Source organism: Sinocyclocheilus anshuiensis, unplaced genomic scaffold, assembly GCF_001515605.1.
Source record: "Sinocyclocheilus anshuiensis isolate Anshui unplaced genomic scaffold, SAMN03320099.WGS_v1.1 scaffold162, whole genome shotgun sequence".
NCBI lineage: Eukaryota > Metazoa > Chordata > Actinopteri > Cypriniformes > Cyprinidae > Sinocyclocheilus > Sinocyclocheilus anshuiensis.
Window position 1 is genome coordinate 1,923,360 of NW_015542351.1, and position 12,676 is coordinate 1,936,035.

Consider the following 12,676-nt stretch of genomic DNA (forward strand, 5'->3'; position numbering starts at 1 on the left):
TTTCAAAAATGAAATTCAGGCCCTGAATAAATGTCTAAAAATCCTGATTGGAGTATCACTATAAACTGTTATAAATGATAAAAAGAAGGCTTTAAAAAGATAGGTATCGGTGATTTCTGTGATCGGCAATCAGTGATCGGCCTCAAAAATCCTGATCGGAGCACCCCTAATTTAAATTGAGACTGGCTGGAGTCAAAGGGAAAACCTGACATTAGAGGATGGCATCACACTTCCTAGAAATGATCGGTTATCTTTTAGAAAATGCCCTGTTCGGCAGCGGTATTTGACTGTTTGGTGTCATTACAAAATCATTGGGTGTTTTATACTTCCTTGACCATAGCAACCATATTTACCCCAAAACTGTGTATTTGCATCACAAACAATGTTAGTATGTGGTCCAGGATTAATGAAAGCCCAACTCATACAACATGCCAACAGATCCTCTATTAACAGTCCTTAGTGAAGTAGCTGGCAGAGAATTGTTCTCTGTTTCTGCTATAATAGCTCTGTTGCACTGTATCCGTGTCAGTTGGACACTTCCATAGAACTGTAAACCAGTGTCTTCATTCCATGACGTTGGAGTGTTAAGGTTGTCCAGATGTCCTTTAACATGAGCAGGGGGCATTGAGGGAACACCATGTGCAATAAAGCCAAAGGTAGTTCTTCACAACTTTAATTGTTTATTTTTGAAGGATGCATGTGACAGACACTCATCTGTTACTGACTAATGTATATGAAGTCACCAAACTAAAAATGAGAACAGGAGTGTCGAGTTCATATTTGAACCCCAACACCCTATCTGAGCCTCTTGAAATTTGCTGATCTGCCGTGAGTAGATGTACTGATATTAATCAGAGAACGCTGCCTATCTCATCTGACTGTGTTCAGTGGTATTTCTGCTTGAGGGTTCATATCCTGACCCAAATATCAGTAGCTAGCCAGCTGTATTGAGAATAAGGTTATGTTTGAATTAGAACCAAACAGCAAGTCAAGCAGAAATGTATATTGTTAGCATAATTAAAACCAGCGCTTGTCTCAGAGTGGAAATCCTAGCCATTCAACAGCTTAAGCCAAATTACAAGCGTGTCTGGCCACAGTGTGCTTATTTACACTACAGTTAGGTTAGTTTGAATCCCAGCTGAGACACTGTGAACTCAGTATGACTTTAGCATCTGTACTATATTCTTAATTATTTGGTGTGTCTTTTTATGAATGTCTCAAAGCATATCTTGTTTCTTCCTTCTTTTTCTCAAAAAAATAGTGTGAATCAAGGAGCCGGTTGTCAGTATGCAGCAAGTTGTGTTATGCCATTGGAGGAGCACCATATCAGATAACGGGATGTGCAATCGGCTTCTTCCTTCAGATATACCTGCTGGACGTTGCTTTGGTGAGTGAAACTGTGTGATTGATTTTTACTAATAACATCTTAATCATATGGATCAATCAACTGATTCATCATACTGTGAATTTTAATTTAAATTGACTGTCTGTGCTTAACCTTTTTATGGCACTTTCCATGAATGTGGTACACTTGGTGTCCCATTACTTTTTTTTGTGTGTGTGAAAACCATACGTTCAACAAGTTATTATATAGCATAAAATTAATCTAGAATAACACATAAGCAGTTTTAAACACAAAATTTCACAGCAAATAATTTGGACCTGTGTCGCCTCAGAGGTCTTGATGATCTCGACTGTATACAACAATTGAAACCAATCAATTTCTGTTGAATTGAAGTCACTGAATTAAAATAAAATCAATTATACACTAATGTTAATGACCAAGGCACAATATTAAGATGGGAGATGAGTAAATAATCTGAAATTTTATGAATATTGTTGCTTTGGCTGCATTCGTCAAAATGTATATTTTTATTACCCATGTAATATTTAGTTCAACCTCCTAAGGATGCCATTTTTGTGAAGAAGAACTTCCTCATACTAACCATCTTTTCAAAATCTTGTCCTATTTTGAATTCGTGGAAAGTGAAGATCAGATTGATTTGCAGAATGTAGAATCTGATTGCGATCCTCAGAGGGCAGCGGGTTTCTTTACTCCCTCTGCTCACATAGTCAGAGGCAACAAGTACAGGCACAAAGGGGGAATTTGTACTGGAAAATGAATATATATGCAAAGATCTTTCATGCCATTAACTTTTGGGAGCTACTGTAATCTTGGCAGGCTGATTGGCCAGATTAAAGAGTCTGAATAGGATTGTTCTAATAGCCTTCAGTGTTTATCATGTAAACACTGACTACAGAAGACAGGTTCCCAGTGTGAGTTCTGCCAATGTGTTTAATCCCATAATTAACAGTCATTCCTACAATACACAATGTCAGCATGAAGCACTCAATCTGTGCAACATTTCAGAGTCCTCCAGAAGTTTTACAAGTGTGTTGTACTGGAAGTAAAACTGTTTCAACTGAGTAACTCCATTTGCCTGTCATGTGGTGTATGATCTCATGTATCTCAAGGTCATTGAGCAGGCCTCATGTGCTGCTCCTCCTGATCTTTGTAAAAAGTAGTTGTAGTTTACATGCTGCCTAGTCTTCTAAATGGTATAAATATTTGTAAATTTATCATGAGAAGTCATATCTGCAACTGATATGTTATGGTGCATATCTTTTCTTTATCACCAATATAAATAAGTAATATTAAGCAGAACTTTTTACTGTTTTAAAAAGTTTACTTCTCTTTCTTTCTTACTTTTCACTTTTTTTCATGTTGGTATTTCATCTATTGGTTTGAGTTATTTAGTCCATTCTGATGCTGAATAAAAGTTTTTGGAAAACGCTCAACCTGTGATGTGTGTTTTAGGTAAGATGATGACATGCTGGTCTTTCTCTTTTCTTGATAGTTGGACCCATTTTATGCCTCCATCATCTTGTTTGTGGGTCGAGCATGGGATGCCATCACAGACCCTACGGTGGGCTTTCTAGTCAGCCGGAGTCCCTGGACCAGATTTGGACGAATGATGCCCTGGTAAGTCTTTCTTCACCTGCAGTTTCACTGGATTTCTCCAGTGCTTTACTGTCCCGCAATCTTTCACATTAAACATTGAACAAGACTCAGAATCGTCTTGTTTAAGGAGCAAGTTGCCTGTAGTAACTGTCTACTTGATTAGTTTTACAATTCTACCCTCCACTAACTCCTCTGTTCCATTTAAAATGTGGCCCAATTAAATCTCTCTGCTCCGTCACTTGCTTTGTTTTCTGACCCATTTCTCTGTCGTTGTGAAATGTCAGGAGGTGTAGTCTTTAAGTGAGAGAGCCAAGTGTATCTGGTGATGTTTCTAAGTCAGAGGACGCTTGTGGGCTAAGTGAAGTCCCCTGAACTCTCATGGGGGGTTGAGGGGCGTGATGGGTGGGGGGCTGGATACACCACAGTAGCTTTGCCTTCGGCCAATTTGCATTTTCAGCCAGCCGATCTGATTTCTACATCACATGCATAACTAAACCACTTAATCCGTGTCCTGTCAACAAGAAATGCTTGCCATTCAGCAACAAAAAATTATATGCAAGTTAAATGGTTCTCTTTCTTAACTAGTGTTGCTGATGCTATATGGAGACAAATATGCTTAAGTAAACAACATTTGGTCCAAAACTAGCTACTGAGTGACGTGTCATAATTTAAGTTAAAATTTAGCTAAATCCTCTTACTCACTGTGGTGTAGTTTTTATATTTTTATTCATTAGGTTAAATATTACTTCTAGCAAAAACCAAATCACTATATTTAGACCATATGCACTGAATGTTGGTAATTTGACTGCAAAAAACTGCAAACCTCATAGAAAATTATTAGAAATTAAATAACTAATACTGCATTTAGTTTGACCCCCTGGGCTTGGTGACCAGTGTTTTTCTGAAGATTCAGCACATCCTTTGTCTGATGAACAGCTCTTTCCCACAACATAAAACTGAAAAATTGAAACTTTGCAGCTAGTGACCCTTAACCCTGCGATCACACAAGCATTATCTGTAGTGACAGTGATGCCCGCAGCGATGGAGGTGTCTGCTTTAGAGAATGCTTGTGTGGTTCTCTACACAATGAAGGCTTTCGGGATTGATGAAAAAGTCTTATTGGGTTTTGACCCAAATGAAGCAAATAACCAGTTTAACATTTCTTAGCTGGTGTTCTCAGCCTCAGAAAATAGGCGATCAGGCTAACATCAAAAGCACTGTACAAGGTTTACTTTCTCAGTCTTATTTTCCAAATGATGGTTGGTTTGAAGAATGCTGTGGTGGCTACGCTTCTTCAAGTCCTCAGAAGTACGAGGTCACTAATTGTATGAATAATTGGGAAACCACTCTTAGGAAGTGATGGGAACAGGGGGGGATGGGGTGAGGAATGTGCGTCTGCTTTCTAACTGGACACGGGGCATGTGAAGGAATCTGGTAGGAAGCTGGTGAGAACGTTCTGCCCTAATGAGCTCATTTCAGTGACGCTGGATCTGAGCAAGACGGTTGTATCCTCTCAGGGTGGTGTGATTACAAGATCCCTAGTGACGCCCAGATTTGTGCTGTGATGTCACTTGGGAGCACATGAGACAGGTTTGTGGGTGTAGTTATGGGTATATGTGGGAGAGAGGGGACTTTTTTCTCCCCTAACTATCCCCGTGGAGAATCATATGGACCACAAGCCTGTATAATTTCATTTTCACGATGCTTGATCACATGCAATATTAATAGTCACAAGCGAGTTAAGCTATCATAATCCTGAAAGGGAATTCATTGCAAAGGTTAGACCCATTTCAATGGTAAATTAGTAAATAACATGAGCTGAAATACTGGGTAACTGTAAAGAAAATGTCAATATTTGAACACGTGATAATCTTTCATAAATCGTAAATGATTTTCAAGGCAACATAAACCATAAAAAGACAATCAGAGACAGAAGGGATAAGAGCGTCTCTGATCTTCTGTAATCCATGGGATATTTTCTGTCTATAAGCGACTCATGTTGTGTGGATTGAATTCCGCAAATGGCATAAATAACACGACATTTGTCTTGTGCTGCCAGGCTCAGAAGGAAGATTCTCCTTTTTTCGTGCTGCATGCCTTCGGGGTTGGGAGGTGTATGCAAAATGCGGAAGCTCTTGAGTGGTCCAACCCACAACACACCACCTCTGTCATCCAATCAGAGTGAGAGGGAGGCAGACCACATCTGCTTCAAGTCTAAAGCCAGCATACTGGGGTTATTTTAGTTCAAATGGCAGCCTTGCTGGTAGAGTGAGATTTGTTACTATTTTGAACTGTTAACTAGTTGCACCTTTTTGCTACACGTGCACCTTTGTTCAGTTAGGGCTTTTTCTTGCTCTGATTTAATATTTTAATTCAAATTACAAACAGATACAAGAAACTGTTGACAAATCTAAAATATATGCAATTTATGTTCATAACAAATGTTTTAATAGATTGAAGAGATTATATTGTATAATAGTATTATACCCTAGTATAATAGTGGGATAAAATATGGTAGTGTAATATAGGTCAAAACGGCTGTCAAAGGAGTTTTGTAGTTTTTAGCTCCCAAGATATTCCCATCAGTTCAGGTGATTTAAAATGCACTTCAATAACCCTCAATCAAGCAAGCTCAGTCCTACCTTTATGTCCTATTAGGTTTGTATAGACAAATATTTATTTGTTTAGTGCAGGCAAAGCATTATTGAATTAGCCAAAATATTTAATAAACAAACAGAAAGGGGGTGGAGAGGGGCGTGGAACATACTGACTGAGTACAAACAATTACTTTCTGCGTAAATTTGTGGAATTCTGTGAGCTCTGATTCTGTTAAGGTCTGCTCTAGAAAAACTGCCAAGCGAGGCTCCACTTTTTCCATAAACCATTCAGTTCTATGACGTGTAACGCACCTGAAATGGTATTTCCTTGTACAGATGCTACAGATTAAGAGCAGACAGTGTACTTACACTTCAGCATCCTCTTGGCCACAAGGGTCACTGAACAAATACAGGAAGTTATCTCATCTCTCATCATCTCTAGTTATAGAAGAGAGGGAACAGAAAAGACAGGTTTGGTGCTTGACAAGGTTCAATGATATAACACCTAGTAAACTTCATCTATATGTACCTGATCCCAAACCCGTTTATCATCATGGGGAACCAGAATACCAATCTAGTTATACTTCATTTTTTACCTTTTGTACCTTTCTTCTAATCTCATATATCTTTTCTATGCAGGATTTTGCTGTCTACCCCATTTGCCGTGCTATGCTATTTCCTCATCTGGTACGTGCCATCTGTTGAGCAAGGCAAGGTTGTTTGGTACCTGATCTTCTACTGCTCCTTCCAAACATTACAGACAGTGAGTAACCATCTTTTTATGACCACAAGTTGTAGCCTCATAATTTTATTTAACCGTCTTTGACTTTTTCCCAAAAAACAGTGCTTCCACGTACCGTATTCTGCACTTACCATGTTTATCAGCACTGAGCAGAAGGAGAGGGATTCGGCCACAGCCTACCGTGAGTTTCAAAGCATCTCCAGCTAGCTATGTCCACTGTTTTGAATTTCATGGCTAACTGCTCATCTCTTATCTCAGGAATGACTGTTGAGGTTTTGGGCACGCTCATTGGCACCGCAGTTCAAGGACAGATTGTGGGAATGGCTAACGCTCCTTGTATTAGCACCAGTGAGGAGTTGAACTCCACAGATCTGCTGGTGGCTTCCACGGTCAACATCACTGGGCCTCATGCTTCACTGGAGCATCTGGTAAGGATTTTTTTTCTTTTAAGTTTGATTAAATTTAAATTCTTGCTATACTGGTGTTAAATGCCTGGTATCATATGGTTCCCACAGAGAAATGCTTACATGATCGCATCTGGTGTCATCTGCTCCATTTATGTCGTCTGTGCCATGGTCTTGTTCCTTGGTGTGAAAGAACAAAAAGGTTAGCGTTACTAATACCGCAAAGGTATTATTATTACCGCAAGCACATTATTACAAATGAAATTTTATGTAATTAAACTTGCACTTCTGTTAAAAAATTTGGGGTTGGCGTCTAATATGCTCACCAATGCTGCATTTATTTGGTCAAAAATAAAGTAAAAATGTTAATATTGTAAAATATTATTATAATATAAAATAACTGTTTTCTATTTGAATATATTTTAAATTGTAATTTATTGCTGTGATGCAAAGCTGAATTTTCAGCATCATTAATCCAGTCTTCAGTGTCACATGATCCTTCAGAAATCATTCTAATATGCTGATTTGATGTAGAAAACAGTTGTGCTGCTTAATATTTTGTGGAAACTGATACATTACCCTTTTTCTTTCAATTGAATAGAAAGTTCAAAAGAACCGTCTCTATATTTGAAATAGAAATCTTTTGCAACATTGTAAGTGTGTTTAAAAAAACTCTTACTGACCCCAGACTTTTGAACGGTAGTATAGCTTCTTTCTTAAAGACCTTATGATATCATAATTTTATGCTTTTAAGCGGTTAGCTGTTAGGTCTTCTAATATTCTGGTAAAAAGATTAAACTTCTCTAGAAATACACATTTAAAATTCATGCAAGTATAAATGCTGGAAATTTAACACAAGTTTGATGACACATGCTGCACAACACTGATTTTTGTCCAATCCAATGCTCTCCAAAACGAGTCCCTACATCTGAAACTGACTAGTAAACAGCAAATCATAGTTCATGGCTGTGATGTAACTAAAGCCTATTGGCTGTCTTAAAACAGGGAAATGATCCATTCACTATCTCTCGCCCAAATGTTCTGTTTCAGTGAGAAAAGTGTGTACACTGTAAATCTCATGTGGTTGCTTGCAGATGTGTCCGGGTTTTTCCACACAGCTCGGGTTTCTTTGAATCAGTAGTTGGCCCACAAGCTGAGCTCAGCTGGCCGCAGGGAAATGCCAGTGTATAAGCTTAGCAGGGTGATTAGCTTTCACAGCACAGAGAGGGCTGTCTAAATGGGGCTCATGGTAAATGGTGTTCTCTAGAGTAGTTAATTTTGAACCCAAATATTGAGACTTAACATGCAGACCTCAGTAGTCTGTTGTAAGGAAAATCAAGCACAGTACTGGCTCATCGTCACACCTCATTTGTGGATTTATCATGCTCAACGCTTAGAAATGAAAGTGTACGAGCAATTAAACAACATACTTTTTGGCAGATTCCTTGTCATGCAATGCAACACATTTCGACAGCTAATCAAAATGTATATGGTTGTGTGCAGCAATTTCCTTCATTTTGATTTTTTAGAAAGCCAACACCTGAAAATTGGTGGGGGAAAAAAAAATCTTACAGCAAGCTAGTCTCTTCCCCACTGCTCTGATATGTATTACTTTTAATGTAGCACCATTAATTGTCATTTGTTTCCATCATCTCATCTTGCCTCTCTCTTCTTTTTGACAGAGACCTGCAGGGTTAGGACTGAGCCCATGTCATTCTTTCAGGGCATTCGTATGGTGATGGGCCACGGTCCATATGCCAAGCTGGTCATGGGCTTCCTCTTCACCTCTCTGGCTTTTATGGTGAGTTCTTATGCAAATGATACACTAATTTCATGTTAAGCCATGGTCACCACCAGCCGTTTGGGTTGTCTAAGCTGTGACTGCCATGGACGAGCACTGTTGCCTTTGGCGATCGCTTTATTTGTTAGGTTTTGGTAATGTGTCTTTACTGTGCAGCTTATTATTTCTATAAACATTTCTTGCAGCTTCTGGAAGGAAACTTTGCACTCTTTTGTAGCTACACCCTTGGCTTTAGAAACGACTTCCAAAACATCCTTCTCGTCATTATGGTAAGCAAACTAAATGTCTCTTTTTTTGTTTTAAATTATAAATGTATTTTAAATGGGCTTTTTGAATACTAAAAGACTATATGACTCTGTATGGTCTGTAAAGATAGGTGAGGTTTCATTATGGAGTGATTGACAATGACATTTTGAAAGACAAATGTACAAAAGGAAAGTACTTAATGGGTTACATAATACATTTGCATAATACATTTGGGCTGATCATCTGAACAGACTAGTGTTTCCAGTAATATATTGCACCTTAACCAACCCACAACTCACTGCTTTACCCATGAAATGCTTTAGTATCGCAGAAAAGTTGTCAATCAACAACTAGATTATTGTTTAAGGAAGACAAAGTTGTTCATCTAGTTTCAAAGAACAATTATGTCTTGTTCATGTGTTTTTGTCCTTGAGATCAGAGTGTTCAAAACCCAGATTCCTTTAAGAATTCATGTTCAATAAGAGAGTATTATTGTAGTCATGTAAAACCCAGTCTGCTGACTTTTTTTCTTCAAACTACAATAACCTTTGTTCAGGGAACTATTACTGCAGATGCATGAATAGAACATTTTCAGGCATTGTCCTAGATATGATACAAAACATTCCAGTATTGTTGTCGGGAAGGTGTGTTAGGAAGCATTCTTATTGATGGGAACGTGTGTGAACACAGACAGGTTCAATTCTTTGTCAGAAACCTAATCTTAGCTAATGCCGTTTGCATGCATTATCAGTCACGAAAACCATCTTGCAGTGCAGTGCTTTTTCTGTATTACAGACAGATCTCTCTATAGGCATTGATCATCAAAAAAATTGTAATATTTGAAAAATGTTTGTCTTTCAAATCATCACCATGTGGCGTGACCAACATATAGACAAAAACGAAAACTCTTTTTAAACCTGCACACTTAGTTGTCTTTGAGCCAATCCTATTTTAATTTCCTCTATTTCAGCTCTCCGCCACGCTTGCTATCCCATTTTGGCAGTGGTTCCTCACTAAATTTGGCAAGAAGACTGCCGTGTATATTGGGACTACAGTAAGTATTGGCAGCGGCACACAACCCTTCAATTAATTCCACTAACTGACCAACAGCGGCTTCTTCTGGTCTGTCATCTACTGTAATTGAGGTATTTGATTCCCGTTACTGATGGTTTATATTCTCTTTGCAGTCTGTGGTGCCTTTCCTGGTCTCCGTCGTCTTGGTGCCAAGCAATCTTATTGTGACATACATTGTGTCCTTTGCCGCTGGAGTCAGCGTTGCAGCGGCCTTCCTCCTGCCATGGTAAGCACCTGACAATTGTACAAATGTATATGCACTTCCAGATTTGGTGCACTTTTTTCATGGAGTGTGTTTTCCTGTATGCTCAGGTCCATGCTCCCCGACGTTGTGGATGATTTTAAAGTCCAAAATCCTGAATCTCAAGGCCATGAAGCCATCTTCTGCTCCTTCTATGTGTTCTTCACCAAGTTTGCATCTGGAGTTTCCTTGGGGGTCTCAACTCTTAGTCTTGAGTAAGTTTCACGGTCTTGTACATGAAATACCGGCTCTTAAAGTTGGATTATAGTCTGCATGATCCAATAAGCCCGGCTTTTTGTTTTACTTTTACTGTATGAGAATCAGTCTGGCCTCCTGACCTTCAGATATAATGCGATTAGCGCTGCTCTTATGGGTCTTTTGGGTTTGGAGACGTGACCATGTAGGATAGTGTTTTAATGTGAAATTCAGTGATCAGTCATGAGGTTGGATATATCTGGATGAACATTAATAACATATTAATCTCTCATTTCTTCTCTTTCAAACAGTTTTGCTGGCTATGTGACGAGAGGTTGCACGCAACCCGCCGAAGTCGATTTAACCTTGAAGATCCTGGTATCTCCTGCTCCGATAGTCTTGATCATTATCGGGCTGCTAATATTCATCTCATATCCAATCAACGAGGAAAAGAGACAAGGCAACCGCAAACTACTTAATGAACAACGGTAAAGCCACCTATTGATTTTAACAGTCTTCCAGTCACATGTTTTGCTTAAAGATGTTAAGCCTGCTCAACATTCTTGAAATCTATACATTAACACGGTACTTTTAAACCTCTAAAGCTGATTAAATGGCATTCTTGTAATTTAAAAAATATATATATTTAGGCTAACTGTGTCCTGTGTGACTCTTTTTCAGAGAAAATGAGACTGACTCAGAAACAGACTCCACTGAGCTCAATGTGGTTTAAGAGCACCGGAAACCTAGACTGGACATCGTGCCATTTGTGTCACATCAACAGAGATAAAACAAACCGAGCGGATGCTTTGAACCAACCATGCTGCCTTGTGGCTGAAAACTTCCACCCATATCACCCCTACACAACCACAAATCAACTTGAAACATAGCCTTTTTCCAGCTCAATTTCAAAGTGCCTTGCCATTTCCAGTTGCAAGTGCTAATGGCTGCTACAAACGTTTCCCTGAGTTGCACAAAACCGAAAGGCAGGCTTGTGTGTGTCGCCAGTATTTGTGCTGCTCGCTGGTATAGGATCTCAAAGCGGTGTCCAAAAAAGCCAGTTTTTGATAAGCACACATCTAAAGTGCACTAAAAAATGATCTGAGGTGGGACATGTCTACCGTCTACTTGAAACACTTAATAACGTTTTTAGGTGCTAAAACCAAAAATGCATTTCAATCACGATTGAAAGGTACATTTTGGGAGGAATATCTGTGAAACTGTACACAACGTGAGTAATATTTGTATATAATTTAATATTTATAAATGCTTTCGTGCATCTAACTGGAAAAGCAAACTTGAGGGACCTGAGAGGAGTTTGATTACATCAAACTTCAGTATTGCGCACAGAAGGTTATTGTTTATTTCTTGTATTACTTTCCTTCACATACCCCTTCTATTATGTTCCTTTTCACCTGTGTCTGCTCTCTCGGGGTGTACTCTTTCAGAGGGATGCGCTGAGGGCGAAACATACAAATTTGGTCCCTCAACACCTTCAGATGATATGGGTACACTAAAGTGTGGATGAAAAGTGCTGCTGACAACTGAAGCTATGAACTAGCAAGATGCCATCAGACTATGTGGGGTTAAAATGTATGATCAATTGCTTATGTTATGAGGTGAACAAGATTAAGTATTTATTACTCTTGTTTTAAATCATATGTTGGTTTGATTATGTCTGTTTCTCCCATCTTAATTTATCTTGTTTAAGGGCCTCAGTCACATAAAATAAGGGCAATTAGAGCTGTTACTGCTGAATTATGTCTAATATGCCATTAATTCTTATGGAAAAGCCAATCAGTGTATTTACAGACGACTTGCTGTTTGTTTAGGTGTTAAATTAATCAGATTTTTGGTCTGTTTGTTTTGTGTCAGTGTCCGTACAGTAGTTGTCTCAGAAGTGCTTTTATTATTGTATAGTTGGAGATCTGAATGCCAAGTGTTTCTCTACCATCTGTAAGTGCTGTGATATATGTACATAGAGCATCTGAAAATATGAAGTCATATTTTACATTTTCTGTTTGGGGAAAATGGAATGGCTTGTAAATAATATTTGTGTAAATGTCTTATGTTATACATATGTACATATGATGCGCATTGAAATATCATCAGTGCATGTTTAATACCGTTTTCTAACACGTGTCAGTTTTGTATTGATGCATCTGTAACATCTGTGTGCCCCATTCTCATTAACACTGGTTTGTGGCGATCTGTTTAGTTTTCCATATTCTGATATAAAAAAAAATACAGATATTGTATATAACAAATGTGCTGATGTTTGTACATAGATGGCTTTTTTGTTGTTGTTGTTGTTGTTGTTGTTTTTTTGGATGGAATTGTTCTAAGTGAAAATGTGTGTAGTTATTGAAAAGAAACGATGTTACAAAAATGTTTGTTAATAAATTCTAATTAAT

The 12,676-nt window shown here is 38.4% G+C and overlaps 1 protein-coding gene across 2 annotated transcripts in view; it reads left to right on the top strand.

Moving 5' to 3' along the window:
- Nucleotides 1-11,503, top strand: part of LOC107691531 (sodium-dependent lysophosphatidylcholine symporter 1-B-like) — a 15,016-nt gene extending 3,513 nt beyond the window's left edge. For both annotated transcript variants that reach the window (XM_016490168.1, XM_016490167.1), the window contains 13 exons: nt 1,262-1,387; nt 2,859-2,983; nt 6,199-6,322; nt 6,404-6,482; nt 6,560-6,729; nt 6,817-6,907; nt 8,388-8,506; nt 8,692-8,775; nt 9,723-9,806; nt 9,940-10,052; nt 10,139-10,282; nt 10,574-10,750; nt 10,944-11,503. In XM_016490168.1, coding sequence (XP_016345654.1) covers nt 1,262-1,387; nt 2,859-2,983; nt 6,199-6,322; nt 6,404-6,482; nt 6,560-6,729; nt 6,817-6,907; nt 8,388-8,506; nt 8,692-8,775; nt 9,723-9,806; nt 9,940-10,052; nt 10,139-10,282; nt 10,574-10,750; nt 10,944-10,995 — 1,488 coding nt within the window. In that variant the 3' untranslated portion in view covers nt 10,996-11,503. The remainder of the gene's footprint in view (nt 1-1,261; nt 1,388-2,858; nt 2,984-6,198; nt 6,323-6,403; nt 6,483-6,559; nt 6,730-6,816; nt 6,908-8,387; nt 8,507-8,691; nt 8,776-9,722; nt 9,807-9,939; nt 10,053-10,138; nt 10,283-10,573; nt 10,751-10,943) is intronic.
- The last annotated feature ends 1,173 nt before the right edge of the window (nt 11,504-12,676 follow it).